At 41.3% G+C, this 27,156-nt stretch overlaps 3 protein-coding genes across 8 annotated transcripts; all 3 read right to left on the bottom strand.

Moving 5' to 3' along the window:
* Window positions 1-1,307: 1,307 nt before the first annotated feature.
* Window positions 1,308-5,305, bottom strand: tent5ba (terminal nucleotidyltransferase 5ba). Its single transcript, XM_085918703.1, has 2 exons — window positions 5,143-5,305; window positions 1,308-3,593 (listed from the first exon to the last, which is right to left on the bottom strand). Exons 1-2 carry the CDS (start codon window positions 5,296-5,298, stop codon window positions 2,565-2,567), a joined length of 1,185 nt encoding a protein of 394 aa, XP_085774829.1. The 5' UTR covers window positions 5,299-5,305; the 3' UTR covers window positions 1,308-2,564.
* Window positions 5,306-5,469: 164 nt separating this feature from the next.
* On the bottom strand, window positions 5,470-22,904 carry zdhhc18a (zDHHC palmitoyltransferase 18a). 5 transcript variants are annotated; one of them, XM_085918699.1, is made up of 10 exons: window positions 22,304-22,904; window positions 22,051-22,211; window positions 21,738-21,887; window positions 21,197-21,334; window positions 21,063-21,114; window positions 20,674-20,776; window positions 20,484-20,596; window positions 20,134-20,239; window positions 17,019-17,175; window positions 5,470-5,612 (listed from the first exon to the last, which is right to left on the bottom strand). In XM_085918699.1, exons 1-10 carry the CDS (start codon window positions 22,534-22,536, stop codon window positions 5,572-5,574), a joined length of 1,254 nt encoding a protein of 417 aa, XP_085774825.1. In that variant the 5' UTR covers window positions 22,537-22,904; the 3' UTR covers window positions 5,470-5,571. The 5 variants fall into 5 exon arrangements, with proteins under 5 accessions (XP_085774825.1, XP_085774826.1, XP_085774828.1 ...); XM_085918700.1 differs by having other exon boundaries at window positions 5,476-5,612; window positions 17,023-17,175; XM_085918702.1 differs by lacking the exon at window positions 5,470-5,612 and adding an exon at window positions 19,080-19,152 and having other exon boundaries at window positions 17,157-17,175.
* Window positions 22,905-23,704: 800 nt separating this feature from the next.
* Window positions 23,705-26,040, bottom strand: pigv (phosphatidylinositol glycan anchor biosynthesis, class V). Of its 2 annotated transcripts, XM_085919482.1 has the most exons (4): window positions 25,818-26,040; window positions 25,065-25,527; window positions 24,361-24,950; window positions 23,705-24,288 (listed from the first exon to the last, which is right to left on the bottom strand). In XM_085919482.1, the coding sequence occupies exons 1-4, from the start codon at window positions 25,881-25,883 to the stop codon at window positions 24,001-24,003; spliced, it is 1,407 nt and encodes a 468-aa protein (XP_085775608.1). In that variant the 5' UTR covers window positions 25,884-26,040; the 3' UTR covers window positions 23,705-24,000. The 2 variants fall into 2 exon arrangements, with proteins under 2 accessions (XP_085775608.1, XP_085775607.1); XM_085919481.1 differs by having other exon boundaries at window positions 24,361-25,527.
* Between the last annotated feature and the right edge of the window lie 1,116 nt (window positions 26,041-27,156).

Here is a 27,156-nt window from a genome sequence, read left to right as displayed (position 1 = left end):
GTGTGATCCGCTGCGATTTGGCTTGCATTAGGAGAGACAACACAAGAGGAAAAGTGAACCATATGCCTTTCAAGGGATTTTCAAAATAAAGTTCAAAGTTGGGTTTTAAACTAGCGTTAGGGTTTCAAACGATATTTATAGAGGATTAGATGAAAAATGAGAAGCACAGACACAATCATTAACAATAATGACTTCTTTTAAGAAAGTTAAAAGTCCTAAATGACCTCATGTATTTTTGCAATGTTGTTAAATCGGGCTTGATTGTGTAAGAAAGCACAGAAGTGCCCATGCAGTGATACCATGAACTTCACTGGGTGGCAAAACCGCCATCCCATGGGAAGCAGTGAAATGAGAGCCCCCACCCCCCACGTGGCAATCCCATGTTGCTTTTTAATCACGCACACTAAAAAGCCGGAAAGCACACAAGAACATTTTAAAGGTGCAGTTTAACTGCCTCATTCAAGCTTTTCAATTGTACTTAAATGCAAAAAAAATTTTTTAAAAATGGGACGGTCTGCAGTGAATCATCATCACATGCTGGCTGATCTGTGTTTGTGAAAAAAAGAAATCAAAAAAATGGGAGGGCGACTTCCACAATGGCTCTCTGTGCCAGCAAAAACGGACGGGTCATCAATCAGGCCATGCAGCTTCAAAAGCACTGTAAATGTAAACTTCTTCTTCTTTAAATGTTATCGTATGAGCTTTACGAAGACAGCTTTCCAAGACTATTAACCAAATGACCACAAAAGTAGCATTTTGCCAATTCCACAGCATGGAAGCTCAGGTTGTGCACACTTGAAAGGAATGTGGAGGTGATACTTGCTTCACGGAGAGTGAGCAGGTGGGGGGTCGCTTTAGGTTTAGAAAAAATGTGCACAATTGGACACTTAATCCCAGCATGTCTAGAAGCAAGCTCACAATGGAAACATTAATGAACACTTGCCCTAGCCTGGGATGTGATATAAGATTATGTCATATATTATCCCTCTTTTTTTTATTTTTTTTTATGAATGGATGGTGGCATATATCTGGTTTGTAAATGCAAGCTAAACATATTTTTTTTTCTCTTGAGGAAATTTGCTGAGCCCATATTGGGCTCTGTTGCTAACCAAAACAGCAGCACCTTTCAAGAGTAAGTCAATTGTTTTAAGGTCGTTTCCACATCTGCCTCATAACTCAGAGATTTGGGGTTTGCTTCCATGTCAAGAATTCTTCCTGTGAGTAGCAGAGTCCGGAGATAAGATAAAGACAAGTCAAAAATGGAAAAATAACCACAGCTGTATATCCAGCCAGATATTTTATTATATAATGTGATATTTTTGCACAATGGTATACAAATATAAGACTCCCTCATAATGGATGGCTTATCACAATAGTGGCCTGGTCTTTTTTTTTTTTTTTACTGTTGAGTAATGACTACTGCATGAGGAAATAAAACAAAACAAAGTTGAACAGCTAATTCCAGCTGTCATCATGAGACTTTGTGAAAATATTCTCAGCTGCCAGTCACATGTCGAAATAAATACAAGCCAATCGGGTTGCAGCTTCTCCGTCCCTCCTCGCTATCGCCGTGAAAATTTTGGACCGTGACTCGGATATGGTGTCAGTCAAGCAAACAGGGTTGGCTTTCCATCATTATCATTGGGTGGGAGAACAGGACGGCCATTGTAAAACAAAAAACAAAAAAATGGAAAAAAAAAAAGCTTTAGTATCAGAGTAAAGAGAAGCCATTGTGCTTGAGAAAAGCCTCCTTATGGTTCATGTCCTCGGATCGTAACGGATCCTCAGCCAAATGCAGCCACGGGTATACATGACTGGAAAACAGTCTACTTGATGAGCTCAAGTGGAAGACAAGGAAGCACTCGTGGTATGCGGCCATCTAAAAGAGACGCTAATTACAATCCAGTCTACACTCTTTCACGTGATGACTCGTGAATAATTCAGAGAAAATGTTGGCAGTGAGATGAAAACAAAAATAACCACAAGAGAGGAAAAATGGCTTTTGCGTTTTTTTTTTTTTTTTAATCTCACAAAAAATGAATGCTTCTGCTCCTTAAAGACAGAAAAAAAAAAAACCCTGAATGCACAGTTGTCACGTTACAGACATCTCGAGAATATTTCACAGGTCTTTTTTTTTTTTTTTTTTAGGCACTTGGAATCATAAAGCAAAGAAAAAAATAAATTCCCTTTCTGAGCAAAAATACATCTTTGGTCCAGTATTTTACAAAAATTAAAAGCCAGAGTATGAAAATAACATCCGCTTTAACGTTTGTCTCCTAAAGATTGTATTTCTATTGAAAAAAAGCTCCACAAATACTTTTTTTTTTTTCCTTTTTAAATTTTAAATAAGACGCAACATCTTTAAAAAAAAAAAAAATAAATGACCAGCACTCTCGCGGACGTCATTTGTCGGCTCAATCGTACGTACAGCAGAACAGTATCGTTTTGTGTGTTTTGTTTCAATCGAGTCGCATTTGGCAATTTTTTATTTTTTTTTGTTTTTTGTCTGTGTTCAGTCTTCTTTCAGCGAGGAAAAAAAGAAAAGCAATTCGTCTTTTCGGGCCTCAGCTGCAGGGCAGCCACGTCTGATAGGACGCGGCGCACGGCGAGGCGTGCGGCGCCTGCACGTGTGCGATGTAATAATTGCTGAAGTTGATGTCCTGTACGTAGGGGGCCGGCTGGTAGTAACACGTGACGTTGGTCACGGTCGGGATGGCGTTCTGCTCGGCCAGAGCTTTCAACGCCAGCATGGAGATGAGGCTGAGCGTCTGGCGCCGCTCGTGGCCCATCAGACACACGGTGCTCTCGTTCACCACCTGGTAGAGCGTCATCAGGCACTCGTAGCGTTTGTGCTCCATGCCGGCAAAGTGGTTGAGGAGGTAAGCCTCCAGTTTCCTCTGCTGTTCGCCAATGTCGGAGAAGTCAATGAAGAAGCGCGAGCACATGTAGCGCTGCATCTGCTTCATGTCCGACTCGGAGGCCGCTCGGAAGCCCCGGATGAGGAGGTGGCAGTATTTCAGCAAACCGCCCCCCCGGATCTCTTCGGGGCTTCTGGTGGCTATGGTCCTCTGGCACAAATGATCCATGGCCTCCTGGAAGTCGCCGTACACGCTCTCGCCCACCACCGTGGGATGGAAGCTCTCCGACATGGGCGTCTCCGAGCAGCGGTCGAACAAGAGCAGCGAGTCCAAGCAAATTTGGAAGGAGTCCACGCTGAACTCAAACTGCCGCCTCAAAGTGTCCACAAATTTGAGCTCCACGTTCTTGCCCGTGTTGTTGGACAGAGAGATGAGGCTCCAGCGGTCCGCGTCGTTGCACACTTTCACCAGTTTCTGCACGTAGGCCTCCTTGAGGGTCAGCGCCGTGATGCGCTCCTTGGACACTCCGGGCGGGAGGAAATCAAAGAGGCAATCCAACACCACGTCCTTCACCAGTCGGAAGGCCTGGTCGTCCTTCAGCGACACGCCGAAAATCAAATCCAGGTCCTTGTAGCCCAGCCCGGTGTCCTGATGGAGCACGTGGCTGGCGGCCGAGCCGTTCAGCCTCACGTCTTTGACGTGCACACCCTTGTCCTCCAGCCGCGCCCGCACCACCTAAACGGGACACACACAAGCAGCAAACAGGGCGTTACGGAAAGACGACATTGAAGTGAAGGCCGGATCGATACTCCAAGTCCATTTCATCTGCATCGACTGACTGCGGCGGATGCCGAGCACGGAGCGGCCACCTCAAACGGTCAGACTGTGACGCAAATATCTTTGGTGGGCAGCTGATGATGGGTCATTAAGGGTCAGCTGCGTTTCCTTTCCTCTCCGAGTGACCCGGATTCAGCAAAAGCGCTTAGCCAAAAAAACATATCAAGCTAGCTCGGTTGCTATCGAAATAAAAAAGCTCATCACATCATGTGAGCCTATTTATAAACTCAACTATCTATTGCAAGGAAGAGCTCATGATCCAAAGCAAATCACATCATGTCTCATCTCGGTGGAACAGCTCATGATCAAATCACGCCCTATCTCTAAAATTCGTAATGAGTCTTCATCGCACGTACACGATCCTAATTCTCCCCCCCCCTCCCCGGCACTAACCCATCAGATTAGATTTTTGATGATCGCATAAGATTTGAATATCTTGTGTAAGGCCACAGGAAAAGGAAGGAGGGGAGGGGGGGGAGAAAGACAAGGCAACCCCTGGAAGAATTCTTAATGGCTGATTATGACTCAGCCCAGGAGAACATGAACTCTGCCTGCACTGTCAGATCCAGGAATGTGAACGCTCAGATTTACATTAGGCAGTGCTTCTGCAGGAGCTGCAAGTGTGCCTGGCAAAATGGGGGGGGGGGGGGGGGGGGGGGGGGGGTTGAAACCCAAGTAGAGACAACGAGACGCGTGTCTTTCCTAATATAGTAAGAGACTATTGATCAAAAGTGACAGCCACAAGTTGTGTAACAAAAATTGGCTCGCAATAAATATTGAAACAATATTTTTAGTTACACCTTCAACACAACCTAATGAAAAATGTCCACTCTTCCCACATTGTTCTAAGAAGTTAATACTCTATGTTATTCCCAAAACATAAATGATTTAGCTGTGGGGTGTGCGTGAAAACCAAAAAAGAGAAAACGCGTCACCACTTCAGAGGATTCCAATGAGCATTTAAGCTTCCTGCAACACTCACTGGAGCATTCATCTTTCCATAACCGCAAGCATTAGCTCAGGGTTTTTTTGTGCACTCGCTGAGCTAGCTCATCATCGACGTGGGAATGAAATAAGTGCAGCGTGACTGGGAGGCTTCAGATAGACCATAAGTGGAATTTTGACTCATGAGAAGACGCTTTGCAGATAGACAACTGTCTGTGCGGACAGACGGACGCCACAATGGGAGGAAAAAATTGTGTAAGTCAGCCACTGGAAATGGGGGGGGGGGGGGGGGGGATTTCGATTTAAGCAATTTCTGTGGTCCATGCAGACTGACAACTTCTGCAAAAAGATCGACAGAAAGAGAAGTGAGCCTTCATAGAAATATGCAAAAGAAGATTTCATGGAATGTTCGGTGCATACTTTTGGGAGTTAATGACATGCAAAGTCAACAAGTTTGCCCCCCCCCCCCACACACACACACACACACACACACAAAAGTTACCTGAACAATCTTTCGGGGGCTCATGGACAGCGTGGGGAAGTTTCCGCGGCCGTGGATGGGCACAGCTTCACCCAGAATGGAATCCAAACGCTGCACCTGATCCCAGGACAAAACGCAGAAAGGCTGACTCTGCTTCGAGGCATTGCCGCACTCCATGCCGATCAAACAGCCCCGAGAGAGAGACAAAAAAAATGAAGTCGAATAAATTCCTGTGGGATATTCCACTTAGTGCGTTCCGTTCCTGCCAGATGGAGTTTGTGGAAGGAAGTGTTGGGTCAGCTGGTAGCAGAGAAATCCGCCCTACGTGCTCAAGCGCCGATTCATAAGGAAGGTCTCATGTGTTTCAAAGCTCCACCTTCATTAGCATACGGCGCTCTGATTGGTCCGCCACGTTTGGTCATTGAGCAATGGCTCGGTGGAAACACCTCCCTATGACGTCAGTTCTGTGCAGCGCTCCTCCTCCACTTGCCCTAATGCAAAAAAACAAAAAAAACAACAGTTGATGTCAATTTAGCAACTTTCCGCAATCATATTAATAAAAAAAAAAACGCCAAACAACACTTAGTAAATAGTAAAAAAAAAAAAACTTCTAAACCACAAAACAAACAGTGCCTTGTGAGTTGCTAAACTGACTTTAAATAGTTAAAACCCAAATGATGTACTGCATATACAAATTTCAATCAAATTAAACTGCATAACTTTTTTGTATTTAAGAAAAGGTAGCCTCAGCCCTTGTCTCATAGCATATTGCTGCATGACCCACTGGCTTCTTTTTTAAGCTCTTCACAGTCTTGCACAGCTCAACAGTGTGACCAAAAAAAGCTTCTCAGAAGTTAAAGAAGCAAAACTACTTTCAACTTAAGCAAACTCCAAGCTCAACCTTTATTGACTCAAGGGATATTTGCAGACCATGCCGGATGTTTTTTTTTGTTTTTTTTTAATGTCTGCAACGCCCTGCTTCATGACCAAATGCTTCATTGGCACCACATGAGAATGTTTAATGTGTTTCTTTGCAGGTCGAACGTTTTCATTTCTCCAGCCTCTACGTATGTAAAAATCACAACTCCCTAATCAGTTGAACAAACAAAACTTGGGATTCGCGAATTCACGTACTTATTCATTTCTTTCCGTGTAAATACAATGAAATGAATAAATCCAACAATTGTGATATCATTTGCATTCAACAGCAAGTGGCAAAATGGCCGCCCCTTTGCCGCTTACTTTGTCTTCCAAAAACACAATCAGAATATTGTGTGTCAAAGATAAAATGATACTGAAAGGAGTTTGCTGTAATTATATTAAATGCTGAATGAATTAAAACACAGCCTTAAGAATGTGTTTGCACTCGAAGCCAAGTATGGTTGAAGTTTGAAGGAGTGCCTTATTTGATTATGCCATAATTACGCAAGCATAAAATCCCCCCCAAGAAAAACTCTTCAAGGAAAACAAAAATCGGAATAGCTTGAGAAGGAATTGACTTAATTTGGAAGAAATGGAATGAATGATTAAGAACCTTTTTCCTAAAGCTAACCTAATATGTCTTCATTCTTTTTCCGTTGGCAGCTTTAAGTTCCTCTCATTAGCGTTTGCTTAATCTCTTTCCAACGCACAGGCACAAAAAGGTGAATTTGATATTTCTCAGTGAAGACTTCAGGAAGGCAAAATGAACGCATCAGCAGTTTGGAAACATCAATGAAGGTCGTTTTAGGCTGTTGTGAGCTGAAAAGATTTAGTAAATATTTGAATACATTGTTTGGGTTAATCCTATAAAAGTCTGCGTTCGTGTCTATAAAACGTGAGATAGGTGATACGGTAAAATTGATTGAAATCGAGAAGCTGAGAGTGTTTGCACCGTGATGGGTTGCAAATAAAACTATAAAACGTGGCTTGACAATAATCCCCGTTTATTGGTCTTAATGCATAGATAGTATTGCCAAAAACAATCATCCCTTTACTCATAATTGGGTTTATGATTAAAAAGCTCTACAGTATTGACCTTTAAGCTTCTCTCTTTTTTTTTTTTTCTTCCCAAATCCCCTCTCTGTCTCACATACTTGTCCTGGATTTTAACTTGCATTGATTCGTACCCGGAAAGAAGCCAAGATGAAACCCGCTTAATGATAATTACAACACAAAGGCAAACATTACTTGTTTTGTTTGTAACCACACACTGCATATTGAATTAAAAAAAAAAAAAGGTGCGCATATCAGTCCACGCAGCACATAAGTGCACCTGTAAAATGTTTACGAGGGAGTGAAGTTCATTTTAGGATTGAGCGCCGTTGGCTTTTAGTGACGCTGCAATAAAACAGATATGCAGAAAAACATGCTCTCAAGCACTTGAGCGCACACGTACGTCATAAGGACGGGCCTTTTTAGTCCCCGTGGAAGATTTTGCTCCTAATCCTGACAACATCGCAACGTCACCATAGCAACAGCATCCATCTGTGTCATTTGGACAGATGTGTTGTCGTTCTGACGGTCGCGGCAGGTGCCGGGGCAAGACGGCCACTGCGTCATGACGCTATAAATAACACACGCTTGTGGCAGCTGCGCATCCTGGGAAACAAAACGTACATTTCACCTGAATGTGAAACACTTGGTGAGAACACAAAGACGGTAGATAAATATTAAGCCACTTGACATTATCAGGTTTCTTCACTGTCTCATGGCAGAATGAGTCAGGACACGCTTTTTCATTGACCATGCTTTTGAACATTTGCCCACGTCTACACTTAAGATTGAAGTCAATAGAAGCAATGTTTGGTCATGAGCGGGAAATGAGTGTCAACAGACGCAACCGGGAAACAAGTGGAACACTGAAAATGATTTGTGTTTTCTTTTCTTTTGATTATTATTGTTTAGCTCCAACATGGGTGGCTGTTTGAACGCTGCACTGCCTTTCACATTCATGCCGTACCGTTTCATACGCGTTAATGAGCTTCAGGTAAATGCTGACATCCGCTAATCATGACGTTAGCCAAAAACAGAGCATACATAACATAAGTGACACATAAGAAACATAAGTTGCATGTTTCTGTATTTACCGCATGTAGGAGGAAAAAAATTATTTTCCGAAAAACTTGTTGGGTTAAGAAAATATAGCGTTACGTGACAACGCCATAGTAGCACAACAAATACGTTTTCATATCTTTATTACCAACAGATTGTATTTATAACAGTCACAGATTAATTTTGGACCACATGAATGTGGCACAGGCCTGTTCTAAAAAATAACTCACCAGTGATTTGGACTTTGCAATTTCAAAGGAACATTGTAGAAGTGATTATTTGAAAATGTAAACAGGTGCAGAGATTCATAGAAATAAAGTGTTGCATATTGATATGTATTGATTTCCTAGCTTGTTAAGTCATTATTGATAATTCATTATTGTTATGAATCATAAAGAGGCTCAGTGTCACAATGAATGAAGATAATTAGCAACCTTTAATTAAAGGGCAACAATAAAATCAACAGAGTAATAAAATTCAATCAGAGATGCTTTGCTTTTTTTTGCGATGATTCTGAAGCTATGTTTTTCTGGTTTTGACAATAATAATATTCGTAATATAGTCATACATTTCATAATATTTGTGATTTTCTTAGCTATAAATGACAACGCATGGTAAAATCCGTATTGCACAAGGTTTAAAAAAATGAAAACGTTTTGAAAGCCTGATGTGCTATAAAAAAAAAAAAAGTAAAGACATTTTTTTCAAATCAACGTCCATACATTTAGGGACCCATAAAGCCATCCCAAATGAACATTTGCAATTGACCAGTAGCCCTCAGTTTCAAAAAGGTCAGTGATCCCCAGCACTAATTTAATCGTACGAGTGTTTCTCCCTGACTTGAGATCCTGCCTGATCCATGACAAGTGACATTGTGGGTCTAGTAGGCGCGGTGAGGTTGTTCCTATTTTGACACACCCTAGGCAAATTGGGTTTTTAACTGCCTGCGATAATATTGGGAAATTCTCAAAAATAGAAAGAGTTTTTCCGTCTTTTGTCATACACAACCTGTTGTTAAACAATTGTCACCAACGTCAGTCACGGAAGTATTTAAGTCTCACACGGCATGTTATACACGAAGAACGAGTCTTACTTATAATTGGCATTTGCTTTGACCTGTAACCAAAGCAGATGCTTTAATTATCCGATGTTTGCTTTCACGCTGTCTAATTGTGACGCTCTTTCCACTGTGTTTGGAAAGATACTGATACAAGTTTGTTTAGTAGTGGCTTCAGTCATGGCACCTGTTCTCCAAAAGCAGGTTGACTCGACCACTCGGCCGAGGACATCCGGACCTACGCCTGCTGTCTTATCACAGCAGAAAAGGTGTGATAAGAGCTTCGTTTACTTTTACGGGTTGCCCCAGAAGACAAATCTATGAGAGAGCGGAGAGAGCTTGCGCAAGCAGGCCATGCTGCTGACGTCAGGAGTGGCTGCTTGATTAATTACAGAAGTGCTCGGTGGAGTGTTCACAAGAGAGTGAATATAGCTTTGGGTTTTGCCAAAGCAGCAGTTAGATGAGAAAAAAAAATCATTTAAAAAAAGAAAATGACTTGGGTTCTGCTGACCTTTTTTTTTTTTTTTTAAGTTAATGAATTGCATTTCTTATATATTTATTTAAGATATATTTTGTTATAATACTAAGGGTTGCTTTTAATGACATCATCATTTAAATCTAAAAACATAGCCAATGCTCACTCCAAATATTTAACTTTGTTGTTGCTTAACTTTTTTTCCAGGCTGAAGAATGACATTTACAACAATGAAAGGAATTTCGTGTCTTCAAATATGCTCACACAAATAATAGCGTAAGAGTGCCGCATGAGGGAATTCCAAACATAATGGCAACCAGAAATCGAAATTAGAATTTCTGAATTTAAAGTCAGTCTAAAGTTGATCGAGAGCCAGCGTAATAGACACTGTGAAAAAAGTGCACTTTAATTCCAAATGTGTATGTAATTTTAATTCATTATGATGGCCTGGCCATTCCATTTGGGTCAAGTCAGAGTGAGGAACAAGCAAATGCATCCATTGCAGCCTTTATCATTTGAAAATTACAAAATTTAAATTTGGGGAATTTTGATGAATACATTTTTCAATTTCATTTGCCATGGACTTTTTAAGATTAAAATTTGAAGGTTTTTTTTTTTTAGTCACAGTCATGACTTGGTGGCTCGGGGTGAGAGTCGTTATTGCATAGTTGAAATGCTCCAAAGCTCAACAGTCAAATATAGCATTGGACTATTATGTAACAGTGGTTCATTTTACTCAAGAGAAAGAAAAAAAAAAAAAAACCTTTGGATATAAGCAGGAACTACTGAGAAAAATGAAAACCTGTAAAACAAACAGTGGCCTAGCAAGATAAGAAATTCCTTCAGAAGTTGTGATAAAATTGACAATAAATCAACTGTGCAGCTTTCATACGGCACATCAGAGAAGTGAGGGGATGTTGGCAGTGCGTCAGGCGCATATTTTATCCGTGTGAAATGTCTCTTTACTTCCCCCTGAAAGCCAAAAAGCTCAAGCACACATGTGGATGCATGCATGAGTTATAAGAGGAGGCTGTGTTAAAGACAGGAATGTATAGCCTCACTCATAAAACTCCTTTTGCTCGCTCACTTTGGCTAGGATCTTCTTACTTGGACAGATTCCTTAACGGGAGCTCAAATCATACCATTCGACCGTCTCATAATGACTCTTAATGTAGCCGTATAACTGTTTATACTCTCAAATCCTACACCCAAAAAAAAAAAAACCCCATGTTGCTTTACTTTTCACTCTACGTGCCTCCGTCTGTGACCCCGCCAGACAAGTTATCCGCAAAGTACAGACACCGGGCCAAGAATATCACTAAAATGTAAAAATACAATATACAACTTCTGCCATTTTTTTTCCAACACGTGACCTCCCGTCGCATATGAAAAACTTCCACAAGTGGAGCGATGGGTCCTTTCAACCTCTGTCGAATTTACCAGATGTGAGAGGGGAACCCCTATTTAGCGGGGAGCTCCGGTTTCATTCCCAGAAAGCCCGCACCCCGTTGCCCTCCCGAGCAGAACTCCCGGCCCGAGCAACACACGGGAGCTGTTCGAATCAGTGGGATGTTTCCAGATAAATTCCCTCAGAAGCCGTATCTGTTAAGATCATCCCAACCCAGGTTGACTTTATGATTTTAGGAGCAAAAGCACATTTTTTTCCAACCTCAGAGTTTAAACAGCGTGCAAAAAAAAATATATAGCAGTATGCGTTGTTTGTATGCTTCCATTGGCTGTGTTCACACCCACAACAGCGCAAACACCCATTCCATCGTGTATTGACAAAAATCACAAAAGAATGAAAACTCCACCCATGCATGGACTTAACTTGCTCACGTTAGATAAGTTCAATCATAGTATGTCCTCAGGTGTCTCCAAACTTGTAAACGTGATAATTAGTCATGTTAGTGTTTGGTGACGTGGTGTTTACGAAGAATGGAGTAGAGAAAGAGAGGGAGATAATTGCCTCAAGAGATTTGAAAATAATTGTGCTGCTGTTAAAGCTTCAAAAACACTATCTTGTTGCTATTCGTTAGCTCATTTGTGGCTACTATGTGTGAGCATTAAGCTAGCAGAAGTTCGGGCAAAGTTATGTGCCTGTGTTAAATGCACATTCCGGAATTTTATTTTATGTTTAGTCTGACAGTAAACATAAGGATGCCATCTCAAATTTTGGCTTAAAATCAGAGAGAAAAATCGAGCAAACGTCTCCTAACGCAAAAAACGTATTGATTTGGTCTTTTTTTATCTCAGAGCGCCGCTGTGTTTAAGATTTGATGAGAAAAGAACGTGAGACTTGAGAGGCAGTCATTTGTCATTTGTTAAGAAGATTCATGCGTTGTGGGGCAGGTTTGACTTTCACGAGAAACAGGGAAAAAAGACACACGGAGCACACATGGCCAAAAGCTGCTGTGAGTTACAAGCAGCGAGATTTTCAAAAGCAGCTGGAGGTCAGACGCCCGACGTCATGTTTCAGAGTGAGAAGAAAAATATATATAAACAGTTTTTTTTTTTTACTGTACGCTTCCTTTAGTGGATGCTGTGTATGTGTGTGTGACAGATGTAGTAACTTTCTGCCATAAACTTGCTTTTTTGGAACATTATCCTGGCAAACAATATAGCGTGCAGTAGGTCAAATAAGCGTTATGTCTGGTCATGCCCTTACAATGACTCAGCATTCATCAGCTATCTGTCGGTCATCGCGTCTTTTTTCCCCCTGCTGCTCTCATTTTATTGTCATTGCTACATAAACCTGAGCCACATCCAAGTGTCTGAAGTCCGACGGCCTTTATTGGTCATTGCATAACTGCAATCCTTACCAAATCAGGTGTTTTACCATCGAAGGATTCCTGCACTGTCACAGCCAGCACAAGCACTGTAAATAACATTCAATGAGAGAAAAAAAAAAAAAAAGCGCATTAAAAGCCACACTACAACTTGACTAGGAATATTTTGAGGGTTCTACGGAGGATACTTTGCAAGAGCTCATGAAAAGTTTGATTATGATACAACTGCTAATAAATGAATTTAATTGTGGTCAAATTATTGTTCTTTGTACCCTAATGATCTAATATTAGTAATACATTAATTCGAGGGAGTCTTTTATGTACGTGTACTATCAACACATTTTGCCGCCTAATCTTTTTTTTTTTTTTTTTTTTACTGCTTGGCCTCATTACAGTTGCAAGCGAGCTGGGGCCTCTCCGACCTGACTTTGGGCAAGAGGTGGGGCACACTTTCGAGAGGTCACTAGGCAACCACAGTGCACATATAGACAAACAACCTTTCACACTATGGACAAATAGGAGTCTTCAATGAACCGAACATGCAGACCGCTCAGATGTGGGTAAGGCAAGATTGAAAGTCAGAAGCTTTCAACTGTGAGGCAGACGCTAACCAATTGTATATTGTGCAAAATTAAATGATGCTTGATATATTGAAATACTGCCATCACATCAAAATAAAAATCAATTTAGAAAATAATTGGAGGTTAAAAGATATCGTAAGAAAAGTTACATTTTTGTCATGCAGCTTTTTCTTTTCCCGTGCGTTTGGTGACCTAGCCCTGCCCTCTCTGAACCAAAAGAACAAACAAAAATCACATTGACGTTTTCATTGTTTGTACACCAATAGTCTCTGGAGTACTTGTACCCGTCAAGTAGTTACACAACAGAGTAAATCTTTTGTCAGTTGCCTTTTCCCGAAAATGAAACTGGAAGAGAGCGAGAGAGCCTTTGGAGTGTATTTCCGAATGCGCCATAATTAGGGTACAGGGATTTTAGTTGCGAGTCTGAGCTTTACTATTCCTGGTCTCAGTTGATGTGAATTTTCCACAAAAAAAAGTATCTTCTTCTTTATGATGCATTTTTGAATTGTGCAACTTGTGTTGAACATTTTTTGACCCACCCATGAAGTTGGATCAATTTGACCCAGAGCCAAACCAAACACGTAGTTAATTCGGTACACCAACATGAGAGTCATTTACATTCCCAAGCTGTACAAGACATAAACCCACACACATACCAAATTATCGTGCATGCAAATCAGGAACACGTTCTCACACTTGATCTCGGAAGGACGCATTACTAAACATACATTTATTCTGACTGTAGTCAAAACAAAATGGAGGCCTAAAAAAAACAAACATATTTTTGATCACAGACATTTTGTTCTCGCGGGGAGGCAACATGTTATTTTGGTCATACAGCAACGCGGGATTGTGAAAAGTTATCCGCCAAGAGAAAGTTAGCCACGGAGTTCTGCAGTGTCTCCTTTCAGGGGTAGGGGCTCATATTTGACTGCTAGCTAGCAATTCCTTCCACTCAAATTTAACGACCTGCTGCGTTGCATCAGAGATACTTGACACTTTCGATAAGCAGCACAAAGTGACGTCGACTAACTTTAGGTGTGAGTCACTTTTTTTTTTTTGCGACTGCACAAACGACAACGGGCCTAATGTGACTCGCTAAAGTGGAGTTGAGTTGTTTCTTGGAAGAGATGCTAGGTTTTATGGGTTAGAGGAAAATGCTTTCAACAGTGTACAGACAAACCAATGATTGAGTCATATATCATACTTTCTTCCAATTTAAATCTGCCAAAGCTTGTTGGATGTCTGAAATATCATCCTAAGTGATTATCTTTTGGTGTGCTCCCCGCCTTCGATAATGGCCGACAATTGTAGATGCTAAATATCTTGACTAGCCTATTTATGATTTGGTGTTCAGCAACAGAATTCTTAGTTGTGGCGTGAAAACGGACAATAAGGACATTTTCGAAAGCTCACCGTTGTCCGAGACAAAGTGTTTGTGGTTTGCTTGTATAACGAGTCTCATAAATTAGTCACCACAACAATGTGACAAGGAGGAGTTTGCAAACACTTTAAAGTTAACAGATGTAACAAAATCAAACCTGGTCTCCTCCTCTATGATCTTATTTTTAAGTATTTTCTGCCAGTCTCGATGATTTTTCTTTTTTAATCTACCTATCTATCTATGCTGCCTCTCACAGGTAAGTCTTGGTACTACAATAAAACACTTTGTCTGGGTGAGGAGACGAAGGAATTGTTGGTGGCGAAATCTTCACGAGTGCGGCGTGCCATGTTGGTTATCTCGAGTACATCACGTACACATGATTTGTGTGGGATCTCTCAAATTTTAAAAATCCTGTATTACCCGTTGTGTTTTTCCTACATGAAGTAAAAAAAAAATGTTTACGCAAACAAATAGCATTTTGCTATAATGCTAATAACACCTACATACATTTATTAGCACCATCTGCTCATGCTACGAAGATAAAGCTCAGAGATTTTACAGTTTTATCAATTCCTAGTTTTCAGTGAAATCGCCCAAACTGGAATCCCAGCACACTTTCAAAAAAATGTGTGCCTCTCAGGACTCACAAAAACTTGACATGTGACTTACAAGACACTTAGGCATAAATTCACAAGACTAACTCAGTGAGCATCTGGGATATCCAAAATCTAAACTCCATGGGTGTGTTTTTCATCTTTACGGAGGGTGTACAAATTTGTGCGGTGGCAATAATCCGGTGAAAGTAATAATAAAAGAAAATGCAGTTGTGGAATGCAGTACAGTCGGTTTGATCCAACATACAATTAGTCTCGCGATTGACGAAGATATCTGATTTTAACATCCCAATCAATTTAGCTCAGCTCCCTTCACCAGCCAATCAATCAATCACAAGGCATGTGAGTATCATAGTGACACTCGAATCCCCAGGGAATATTATATTAGTGTTAAGTGTAATCAATGAAATAGTTTCACTCAACAGAGCTAGCCAAACTAGCACTGAGCTAAATTTTGCATTCTAATATTTCTTTTCAATACATGAGGATGTTTGGAATTCTCTTGTCCAATCAGATTTCAGCATTTAGTATATGTCATGTCATGACTTTTTAATTTATTCACCTTTGATGAAATAAATATTCATTCTGAACTGTTCCGGGTCTTGTGCATGGTGCATGCTTGTCGTACTGCATTTTTGTTTTTTGTTATGATTGATGACTATAATTATGAAATGGATTAAGTTAGCTAAATCCCCCAAGTGGATCCCCGGGTACTAAAACCGCAGGCTCGCTGATCAAAACTGAATATTATAATATTTTGTCTGCAAAGGCAGATCTGGTGTTGGATTTAATTACAGTGCGCAACTGTAACCAATGTTTTGAGATCAGTCACCAAAAAAAAAAAAAAAGAGTAAGAGACGAAAATTGCGTCGACAGTGACAATCATTGCCTGTCCCTTAGAATTTTAGAACTTAAGAAGCAGAGCTCAGCACTTATCCACCCTCCAAGTCTCGTCTGAGCTCTTCTTTTATATATATAAAAAAAAAAAATCTATTTTAATTTTAAGCACACCCTCTTATTCTGCAAGATGGCCACTGGTCCGGCTAACTGGGTGGCCTTTTTTGTCTCGGCTACTCCGCTTGAGGTTAAAGAGCACGAAATCCCATCGACGGAGCAAAAAAAAAAAAAAAATCATCTGCGGCCACGCCAAGTCACCGAGCCTTTGCAGCCGTCGCGTCCAAATCTTCTACTTGTATTGTCAAATTAGATCAAGTTATCGCCGATCCTCTTTGCAAATCATTTGTGCTCGTGCTGGCGACTTGAAAATACAACGCAGCTGCTGAGTCTGTGAAACTTTGGCATTTTCCCTCTGCAAGAGACCAAGCCAAAGTCTGCTCATCTGTTTTAACTTTGACTGTGATATATCGCTTGCCAAACGGGCAAGACTTACCAGAGAGTCTTTTGAAGTGCAACGGTCGTATAACAAATGAATCCATGAATGTTATCACATTTCAAATCCAGGTTCTTAAAGTCCAGTAAGATATAGAGAACAGGACTGGGCCCACAAAGGATGCTTTGAATCGTCTAGCTAGCATGTAAATAGTTTTGATGTTGATTTTATAAAATGTCGAGTTTTATTTGTGGACCGGTTTATCCAGCTTCTATTCACATTACAAATCTTGTAACTGTCTTGGTAACCTGACAGTTGGTTGCAGTTCAAATTTGACTAATCATCATGAGCCTCAGCCTCCGCACCAATTTTTTCTCTGCTTCTCAAAAAGGGTAATTACAGGCCGAGTTACTTAGAAGCATAACTGGCACAGTATAAACACCGGGACATGAGCAGTGCCAAGCAAAACCAGTTGTGCCATTGAAACATGGTGTTCCTTTTTAGATGGCAACTCCCAAAGTAAAATTCTCATCTACAGCGAATGCATCTGTTCTGGCGATGAGGATGACCATGAGATGTTGGACGTTGCACACATTGTATCTGAGCAACAAACACACGCACATACATTCCTCACCTGCCTTCCTGTGTAGCTTTGGTGCGCCTGTCGTCCATATTGCGAGATCACATTCACACGAACTTTGAAGAACACGTGCGCTCAACATGCGCCTTCTCATTGTTTCCATGAGCCCGACTATCGCTGATTTACAGTCACCACAATTGGGAAAATCATTCTGGGAAAGGAAGAACAAAGAGAAGCAACACTCGTCAACGTGGTTGTTTTATTAACAGCTTTAACAGCTCCACTGTCACATGTTATGTCAAAAACCTATGTGCAGCTTTAATGCCCATTTATAATAATAAAAAAAATAATAACCCATCAAAAAGGCCTTTTGGTCAACTTGTACTATATATTATTACTTAACTGCTGTCTAGGGAGACGGCACAATCCTTACGCACATCCTGCCCCCTAGTGGCGAAAATGAGAGCTTGTTATGTGTGAGAGATCAAACTTTTTTTTTATCAATTTGGGGTTGCAGGTGAACTGGAATAATCTATCCAAAGTGACATTTGAACACGCAACCAATAACACTCACATGTACAGCCATGAACAAAGTTTTCAATGAAGCTAACATGTATCAGGCAAAACTAAAGATCATGCAGAAAGGTCGGAATCAAGGTTGAAAAACCTCCGAACTGTGATGCGGACGTGCTAACCGGTACAAGTAGAAACTACAAAGACATTGAAATGACAAAGTGACGCGATACTGTCTAGATTCCAAACATAACTTGGCCTATAAACCATCGGCACCTTTTCCCACAAACAAATGCCGCGTCTATTTAAATGCCGTCAAAAAGCCCCGAAGCAAAGGAAAGTGTGGCTTTTTTTTTTTCCCTCTGAGGCCCAGCAGTATGGTTTGCTTTTGATTTAAATTTAATACATATTCAATGCAATAAGTTATGCCTTCAGAAACAATTATCTTGTGGTCATAAAGGGACAAAATATAGAACAGATGAGAAAACAACAAATCATACAGATTTTTTTTTAAAAAAAACCTACATCTCTCTTTCTGATTTTAAATTTCTTATTTTCTCCTTCCGTCGTTCACAAACCGGCATTTGTTTCAAAAGCGGTTTGCAGAAGATGCGACCAGGAAACGAAACACTGCGGCTGACCTGATTCTATGGCTTGAGGTTTCTTGACTGTGAAAAGTGCAAAGGAGTGTTAAATGTTCACTTGTTGTGCTTGAAGTCGAAAAGAGAAGCAGGAGCATTTGTGGGGGAAAAAAAAGCTCCCTCAAGGTTACGGGATAAACCTAACGTAGGGCGGCTCGACGAGAACCGGCGCGGCTCGACCGAGCGAGGGCGAAGGAAACGCCAAACGGAACGCCGGGTTGATGGAGTGGAGCGAGTCGCTCGTGCTGCTCCTGGAGAAGGGAGAGCACGTGGTGCTGGCCTCGGGCTGGCCCGAGCACCTCGCCGCGGGCGGTGTCTCTGCCGGGGCACTTGGAACCTCCGGGCCAAGAGGGCTGGTCTTTGGAGTGCCGGGAAGGCAGAGACCGTAAAAGGCGGAGGAGTGGAGCATCCTCTCGAGCACGTCTTTGGTGCTTTGTGTGCACTATGTGTAGAGGAAGAAGAGAAAGCTCAAGTGAGGAGCGGACCGAAAAAAAAAAAATAAAGTGTCGTTCTCAGTTAGCGGTTAGCTTGGCTGGCATCCAGCACTATGAATTTCAAGCTGTCTGCTGAGATGCACAGAGGAAAAGTTAAATGCAGACAGAGCACGGAGAAGGCAACCATACGGAACAAGGTGAGGATGGATGTGAAGCAACTCTCGAAGGGAGGGGGGGCGGGGGGGAACAAGTACATGTTTGCTGACAGCACCATGCACACGCAAGTAAGATGTGACATAGACAAGATTTCATCCGAATCAAGAGAGGACAGGAAGTGTCATCGCAACAAATGCGGCCATCATCCAGCTCCCGGCATGGGTGAGTGGAAGTTGAAGGAGAACGAATGGCAGTGAAGCATGCGCACTCACGTTAGTGAACAAATTCCAAAGCAGTCACAAAAATCGGAGCAAAACAAACTCTGCGGCACGTCATGGAGGAAAGAAAAGTGATCGATTCCTCTTGCTTACCATCCAACCTTATACACGCTGCACTGTTTTTTCAGGCTGTGCAGGACAAAGAAAAATCCTGACAGGTCTCCTCCTGCCGGGTGGAATGGATACAGCATAACAAGTGAGTATTAAAAGGAGATCGTTTGGGTGGCTCGGACAAAAAGTCATCGGAAACGGAGCGGAGTGGAAAATATGGATCTCACGGCGATACATTTGTGCACTTTTTGACAAGATATTGGAGTATGTGTGTGTCAAGGGGATTGACATAAGCCAAGAGTGAAGTTTTCATTTCTTCTGCGGAAAAATCACTTTTATGTAAACTCACAATGTACACACGCCAAGAAGATTGTCGTGGCAAGATAAATAAATCCCTGTTGATTGGTTAATTCATGATGACTTTGTCATATCAGGCTTATGAAGAAACTAAGGGAGTAAAAAGACTTTTTCAAAAAAAGACCAACGGCCCAAATACAAAAATATGTTTGTAAAAAATAAAAAATTTCAAACTTATGCTAAAATGTTCCGTACGTTGAAGTATATAATAAACATAAATGGCAGGAAGAAAAAAAAATGATACATTTTGTGCAATGCGTGCAGGCTGTCGACTCATCAAAATGGAGACTCCCTAAAAAGTCAAACCACCACTACAGTCAAATGTCAGAACACATGTTTTGTCACATAAAACACGCTACTGGCCTTTAAATGCACTCCCACTTTTTTCCAACAACCACCAAACAATGAATAACATGAAACGAACAAGAACAATTATTTTTAGCTGTATGGAAAGTCTGCTTCGTTACTAACTCAAATACAACCTGTTAGCCACTGTTACTTTTTTTTTTTTCATTTTGACGAACTCATGTCTCATTTTCTTATGTAGGTCAGCGGCATCAAGGCCAGCATTATTCATTCATTCTGCTTTCACATATTTACGTTCCATCTGTCTGCAACGACCAACCACCGACTTGAAGGAGACGATGTATTGCGCGAACAAAAGAAGCTATATACAGGGGACATTAAAAAAAAAAAACTTCTGAAGAGTGTGGGAAGACCACAATGTGGTTGAGCCTACCATGTTTGTGTCATTCTTGGCTGCGAAGGAAGGCAGCTCGATCTCTGAGACAGGCGCAGCGGGGGAGGACTCCTCCGGTGTCAGGAAGCCTCGCCTGTCAATCAAGCTGCAGAGCACAAAAGATGACGTCAGTGTCGTGGTGGAATCGACAAGTTCAACCAGTCGTCAAAACACACCTATGCAAATTGTTTGCCTGAAAACAATGGTAGATTGATTGATTGCAATGTGCAACTCACAGAGCTGCTTTTTTTTTTTTTTGCTGTATTTACTGGGTACTTCCCCAGCAAGCATTATGATTCATTCATAACATTAATTGTTCATTTCCTTATTTGTGTCCTTTGTTTACACACCTGGGTGGCATGGGCCCACATAATGTCACACAGCAGTTGGCGAGGATGCTGTTGTAAGTGTACGGATTCCCAGATTCCTCGGCGCCCCTTTTACTTGACCAGGACCCTTTAATCTATAAAGTGAAGGTGGAAAGTTTTTGTATTGACACAAAAAAAAAACTAGTTGAATTGTCATCTAGCGCCAACTTACATCCTCATTTGTAGTAAGGTTGGAGGCTACTAGGTAGGTATGGAAGCCTGAGAGGCCCAAAATAGACCAGATAGAGAAAAAACAAATGACCAGCTCCACCACGGTATAAAAGCAAAGTCAAGGAATAACTTCACTATTTTATAGTTGTTAAAAAAATTTTTTTATTGCATTGCGGGTGGGATTTGAAACGATGCAGACTATAAAGCAAAACTACTGATCCTTTTGCTTTAAAGCCATCTGGTACACTGTGCGCTAACTAATGCTGATCCTATTAAGCACTGGCTTAGACTGGGAAAACGGCTCGACAGCCTGTGATCAAGATTGCATGCATTTCCAAAATAGTTGGAGGAGACCCAAAAAAAGAAAAGTTGGCAAATTAAAAAGGATATCTGGCAGGACTCTCCTGGATGGCTTGGATGAGGCTTTTACCCGATTGAGAACCTGCATTAAAAAAAAAAAAAAAGGGAGAAGACTATTATAACAACTCAGATGTGTCAATGAAGCTTAAGCTTGAGAAACTTACGCAAGGTAATGTGTGCTATGACGCAGCCAAATATAAAAGATGTCAGAAAAGACAGGGAGATGATGAAACTGTAGAAAAAGCGGTAATTGCGCTTGCCCACACAGTTCCCCACCCAGGGACAGTGATGATCAAACCTCTCTGAAAGAAAAACATACCAAGCAGACGTGAAAACATTTTCGCTTTACTAACAGGTTGGTTGCACATGAAGGTGTGACTCGGATGAATAAGGGGTGGAAAATAAATAGTTTGGTGCACTGCAGCGTAAATTTCCCTAAATAAATGTATCTGGTAAATTATGGAAATATTCAGAATACCGTATGTGCCAATTTGAGTTGTCATATTTAAACTAATATTAAAAATTCTATTTAAGTGGCTTGTCACAGACTAACCTGTTTTCCCCCTAGTTCTTGTAAATGATCATATTCCCGTTTCTTTTCCAACCTGGTGTACTTTTATACATTTCATAAAATAATCAATCATCTGCAGTGAAATTATGTTAATCGTGGTGGAATACATTTGCAACTTGCCACCATATCCTTACCCACACAGTTGTCACAAAGGCTGCAGTGTGAGGTCCGAGGGGGGCGAAACATTTTACACGTGAAGCAGTACTTGAGTTTGACCACCTGCTGGTTAATGAGGATCTCCTTGGTTCGTGGCGGAGGACGATATGATGAGGATCCTGAGGTATCTTAAAAGAGAACGTCAGGAGACAAATGTGGAGTTGCTGTACTTTTCCAATAAAGACACAAACGTAAGCTGCTTAAGTTTGGGAGTGTAGTTCCTCACAGATATCCATCCCCATATGGCAAAGCTCTTTCACCCCATCTGTTGGTGCAATGGGTGTATCTTACCTATCTGCTTCTCGATGTCTGCAGCTTCATCTAAAGTGGCCCTGGGTAGGATGCCTGGGTCTGTCAAGCTGGTTCTCAGCAAGGAGAGGACCACAAACACAAAAAGTACCCCACCGATCATCGGGATGAAGACTGTCAGATGCTCCACAAGGAATGGACAACTAGAAATGCATGTTTTAAATCAAATTAACATTTTGCAGTGACACGTGTACACCAACAAGTGGTCATCTTGAAATAATAATTTGACACTTACTCGAATGCAAAGAAAAGGCCACATGTGACAACAATAAGCCCCAGTGTCAGAGGCAGGACGCCGTTCTGTCTGGCCACGATGACCCGTCCGTCACAAAAAAATCGGTTCTTCCCTGGGAACACTTCCCATTTTCTCCGCAGCCGATCCGTTTTCTTGTCGGTGTGATTCTGAACTGAAGCGGGTGCCACTGATAGCGCCAGCGGATCGATTTGCTGGTACTCACAGTTTTTCATCCTGTAGATAGAATTGCCCGTCGTCGCTGTTCGGAGATTGATCAAGAAGAAGGGCTTTCAAACGAAAATGAGCTCAGTCATTGGAAAAAAATAAAAAGGGGGGCTTGTTGGGGTTAGCATCCCCCAATGATGTTTTTCGTCCTCAATGCTAACATTAGCTAGCGGACCGGCTATCGTAAGTGACTTTTACGACATGAACCCGCTTCCCAGTCCAACCAAGCCCCGTTAACATCTTTGTAAATGAAACCACAAATGTATACTACGATTATTAAAGATTTCATGCCAATAGTAGTCCGAAAGGAAACGCCGACGAGCTTAACGACCAGCTTGATGCTGCAGCCTGCAGTGCAGTTCGCTTTTCTCTTTCCGTCCACAATGACGTCACGACTCAGCACCGTTAATGCTTATTTGTAAACATATTTCTTGAAATAATCATGGTTTTTTTTTTGTTTATAACTGTTAAAAGGCCAGGTATGCCAGTGTTTTTTTTACGATTCAGACGCTAAGGAGGAAATTAAAATTTGTAAAGAAACAGCTACTGCACATCATATTGGGGTATCTTGATGGTGTAAAAGAGCACAAAAATGTGAGATGAGTTTTTACTATGTTCTACAAAATATGTAATCAAGTAATTAAAAATGAACTGTAACTGTAGCTATTCGAAATACCAATGTGCTTGTGCCATTCATAACCTTAACCACAATTTAACTTGTGATGACGTCATGTCCTGTACACGCAGTCATGATCTGTAAATATGTTTGTGAGGTTGGTGCTAAAAAAAAAATGGATGGAGGAATTCACATAGAATGTAATTGTTCCAGAGAATGCATGCAATTTAATATCCGATTTTCAATTCATATTCAAAATGAAAGGTGAATTAACAACACATCCACATAGTCAGGTTAAAAACAAATTTACAGTGGCATCTGTGTCAAAATGCATTTCCGCCAGTATCACTGGTGCTACAAAGACAAGAATTAAGTAAACATTCAAGTTTCAAGGTGCATAAATAAGTAGAACAAATGAAAAAAAAATGATCCTGTTTAGGATGAGCATGAAATTAATCATTGGGAATTCTGATTGTGTGGAATTTATAGTTGGAATGGAAAAATGGACAACATCCAAGGAACAGACTAGACATTCTCATCAAAACAACACTAGCATGGAAACAGAAACTCAAAACATTCAGATTCTCCCCATCTACTAAAAATATGTTTAAAAAAATAACAATCTTTAAATTGATTGTTAATTTTCTCCGAGTAATTTAGTTCAATGCCCATCCCGAGTAACTGTTACATAATCTACTTAAAGTTCTTTCTAGAACTCAAATGAGGCGCATTTGTCATGCTTTGTGGCTTTTGTTATTATCATGACAAAATGTTGTTGTTTTTTTTTGTAACAGTGTAAGATACAGTGCATTATTAAAAAATTGTCATTTCACACAGGCATCAGCCTTAGACTCAGTCAAGTCCACGGTAAAAAGTTACAATGCATTGCCAGGCCCAGCACCCAGTACGAAAGGAAGTAGCCCAGGATGCTTTGTGTGGTGGGAGAGCACATTTTAATATGCGCTATCAACGCAATGACGGGATTTTGAGGCGTGTGCTTGCATCCATTTTTGGCGGGAGTCTTAATCTGAACGTTGGGCATTGATGTTTTCCTTCGGTGGAGAAGTGGTTCATTGAGGAGGAGCAGATGGGCGCTGATCCAGAAGGGCACGGGAGTCGAGGAGGCCATGAATCGAGTGAGGACCTGGCCACAAAATACATGTCGGTGAGAATTATTAGATCGATAAATAATTGTTGACTATAGTTCTATTCTTACCTGCACATGCATGCACAAGGTCCCAAATACCAGGAGAACAGTAGAATGCACAACATATACAAATACTCTTGGGTTTAAAAATCCCGGTATTGGTTTGTCCAGGCCTTTCTTGGAATCTGCCTCCCAAAGTCCGAGTCTGAAACACAGTTCCGGGTTTGCTTGGAAGTAAGCATAAGCTGCCATTACACCCAAAGTCGCCATAGGTAAAGCGAGAAGGAAGTTTGGGATTTGTCTCAGTTCAAAATAACGGAAAAAGCCCACATTCCAGTACACGTCTTGGATGTGAGAATAAATTAAGGGGAGAGGTCTCATGCACCAGAGAGGTGGAGGACTATTTTCATCTGCAATACGGTAGCCCTTCTGCTCAGCTAAGGAGATAAGAGCCAGGGGGATACGGTCTAAGGAGGCTGTAGGTGTGCAAAAAGTTCGATAGCCGTAATACTGAAAAGCACAGAAGGGAAGGGCAATGAAGGTTGTGCCGAGCAGAGAGGTAAGTAGTAGGCGGATGATGACCCAAATGTAGTGGAAGATCTTTCTGTAGCCTTTTGCAAAGGAACGATATAGACGGATCTGGGAGATGGCGTACACGGCTGGAAGATACAGAAGAAAGCCGATGTTAACCAGCCCGTTGGATCGCGCCGCTGTGGCGATACTGAATGCCAGGCAGGCTCTCAGGATGAATCCTTTTTCCAAGAGGAACATACCCCCAAATGTGAGCGCGGCAAAAAGACTCTCCGCGTAGCCGGCCGTCATGAAAACATTGGCAGGCGTGATGCAGTAGAGGAAGGTGGAAAGCAGGGCGAGACGTCTGTCCTGCATAACCACCCGACTGAGCGCGTGCAAAGCCACCACGCTCAGCAGGAAGAGCGTACTGTTCCCGAGAGCGATCGCCACTAGCAAACGTCCTCGTACGCTCAACCAGCCGCCCAGAGGCCGGAGCAGCGTGTCGGCCAGGCCCCGCAAGATGATGGGGAAAAACGGGAAAAAAGCAAAATTGTGCTCATAGAGGTATCCCCTTTCTGCGATAAGGAGGTAATGCTCGGCGTCCCAGTGGCTGAGACCACCAAATAACCACTCCACCGCAGAATCCAGGTATAGAGGTTCTGCTGTCCGTGGGGGCTTGAACGCATCAGCATCGTGGTCAGGGATGGCAGCGTTCAAGAGAGCCTGTTGATAAAAGTGTCGTATAAATGAACTGAAACAGTGAAACAAAACATACATATTTAGGGTAACCGTAGTGAAAAATAAATTTAAACATAATTTCAAAATCTGGTAAAAAAACAAAAAAAACTTTTAGCTGATTCAATTGGCTGACCCCAGATTTAGACACCTTTAAGGGTTAACTTGTGTTTACCCAGGTATTCCAACTTTATGAAGATAGCAAAAAAATAGCAAATAAAATTTAGATATGGCTCAGTGACATCAGCCATACATGAATTGCGAAAGATAAACAGCACCTGCAAAATCAACGAGGCAGCCCTGGTGAATGTAGCAAACTCCAGGACGGCTCTGTAATCCATCATAGTCAGTAAAAAACAAGACAAAATCTTGTTTTAATGCAACGAAGCATCGTGGGATTTTCGGCATTTCATTGTCAACAAAGATATCAAAGCGAACGAGACAGCCATTATATCTAACACCACCTTCGACCTTTACCCATCTACTTCCGGTGTTATTGCAAACATGGCATTCAAAATAAAGTGATCAAACCATATGTACATAGACAGACATTTATATACCAGTTATTTGGCACTTTAGTATAAAACGTCAGCGCGTCCGCCGTATTGGAGGTGGCAGATCAGCCTCGTAAATTGCACGTCAACGACACGGACTGACAGAACTTGTTGAATTGACAACCTACAAATAAAATATAATTCACAATGTAGAAATATTAAAATGTTTAGGAGCATATTGGTAACCAAAATAACATAGGAAACCTTTAATCAAATGTTTATTTAGAAAATGTAACACTGTCACCGTGGTTTTAGGAATTTGGACATTTATCTCGAGCATCTTCCCTCACCACATCGTAAAAAGCAGCGGCGTAAAAAAATGAAGAACACTAGAACAAGTATAATTATTAAAACGTATTTGTGCATGTTGTATTGATCGTCTCTTTTTTTCCATCTGTTGCGGTAAATTGATGGACAAATCTTCGTACACCCCAGCAGGTGGCGCTGTGTATATACAACGCCACTAATCCAAAACACATCTAGTCAAAGATGAATAGCTGGATGCGGTGTGCCTTGGATCATGAAATGTTCTTTTCCATATAGATCCCTGCAACACTGTGGAATGGATTGGATCACACTTTTCGTGGCTAGCACACATAACCTCCATCAAGAAGTCTTTTAGTTTTTGGATGGCTAGCTAAGTGTGGATCATTTGACTTGCCTTTCCATAGCATCTCTGCAACACACTCCACAGAATTGGCTGACATGGCATTTATTCACAAAATCCTGAAGCGCTGATGTTTTATGCTTTGGAGGGGTTCTATTCCATAACATGTTGCAGCTTCATATGAAAAAACAATGTGATAGATCAGATTGATAATTATTATTATGAATTATGTTGAGGAAACCAAATCAGGTTTAATTAGTATTTGCCTATTAGTGGTTTGGAGTCAAGTAACATAATTCTGCTATATAATTCAAATTTAATCAATTGTTTTAAGTGCAGAATGAAAACAAGATATTAATTTGGAGGGACAATCTCCCAGAAACGTCTATATTAACACAATGAAGATGTCAAAAGTTGCTATTGATAAAGAAGGAATCAAGTGAAGGGAAGACAAAA

The sequence above is a fragment of the Syngnathus leptorhynchus genome, chromosome 8 (genome assembly GCF_054491065.1).
Source record: "Syngnathus leptorhynchus isolate UIUO chromosome 8, UIUO_Slep, whole genome shotgun sequence".
NCBI classification, from domain to species: Eukaryota; Metazoa; Chordata; class Actinopteri; order Syngnathiformes; family Syngnathidae; genus Syngnathus; species Syngnathus leptorhynchus.
The sequence above is the reverse complement of the archived record's forward strand: the minus strand, read 5'-3'. Positions and strand labels throughout refer to the sequence as shown.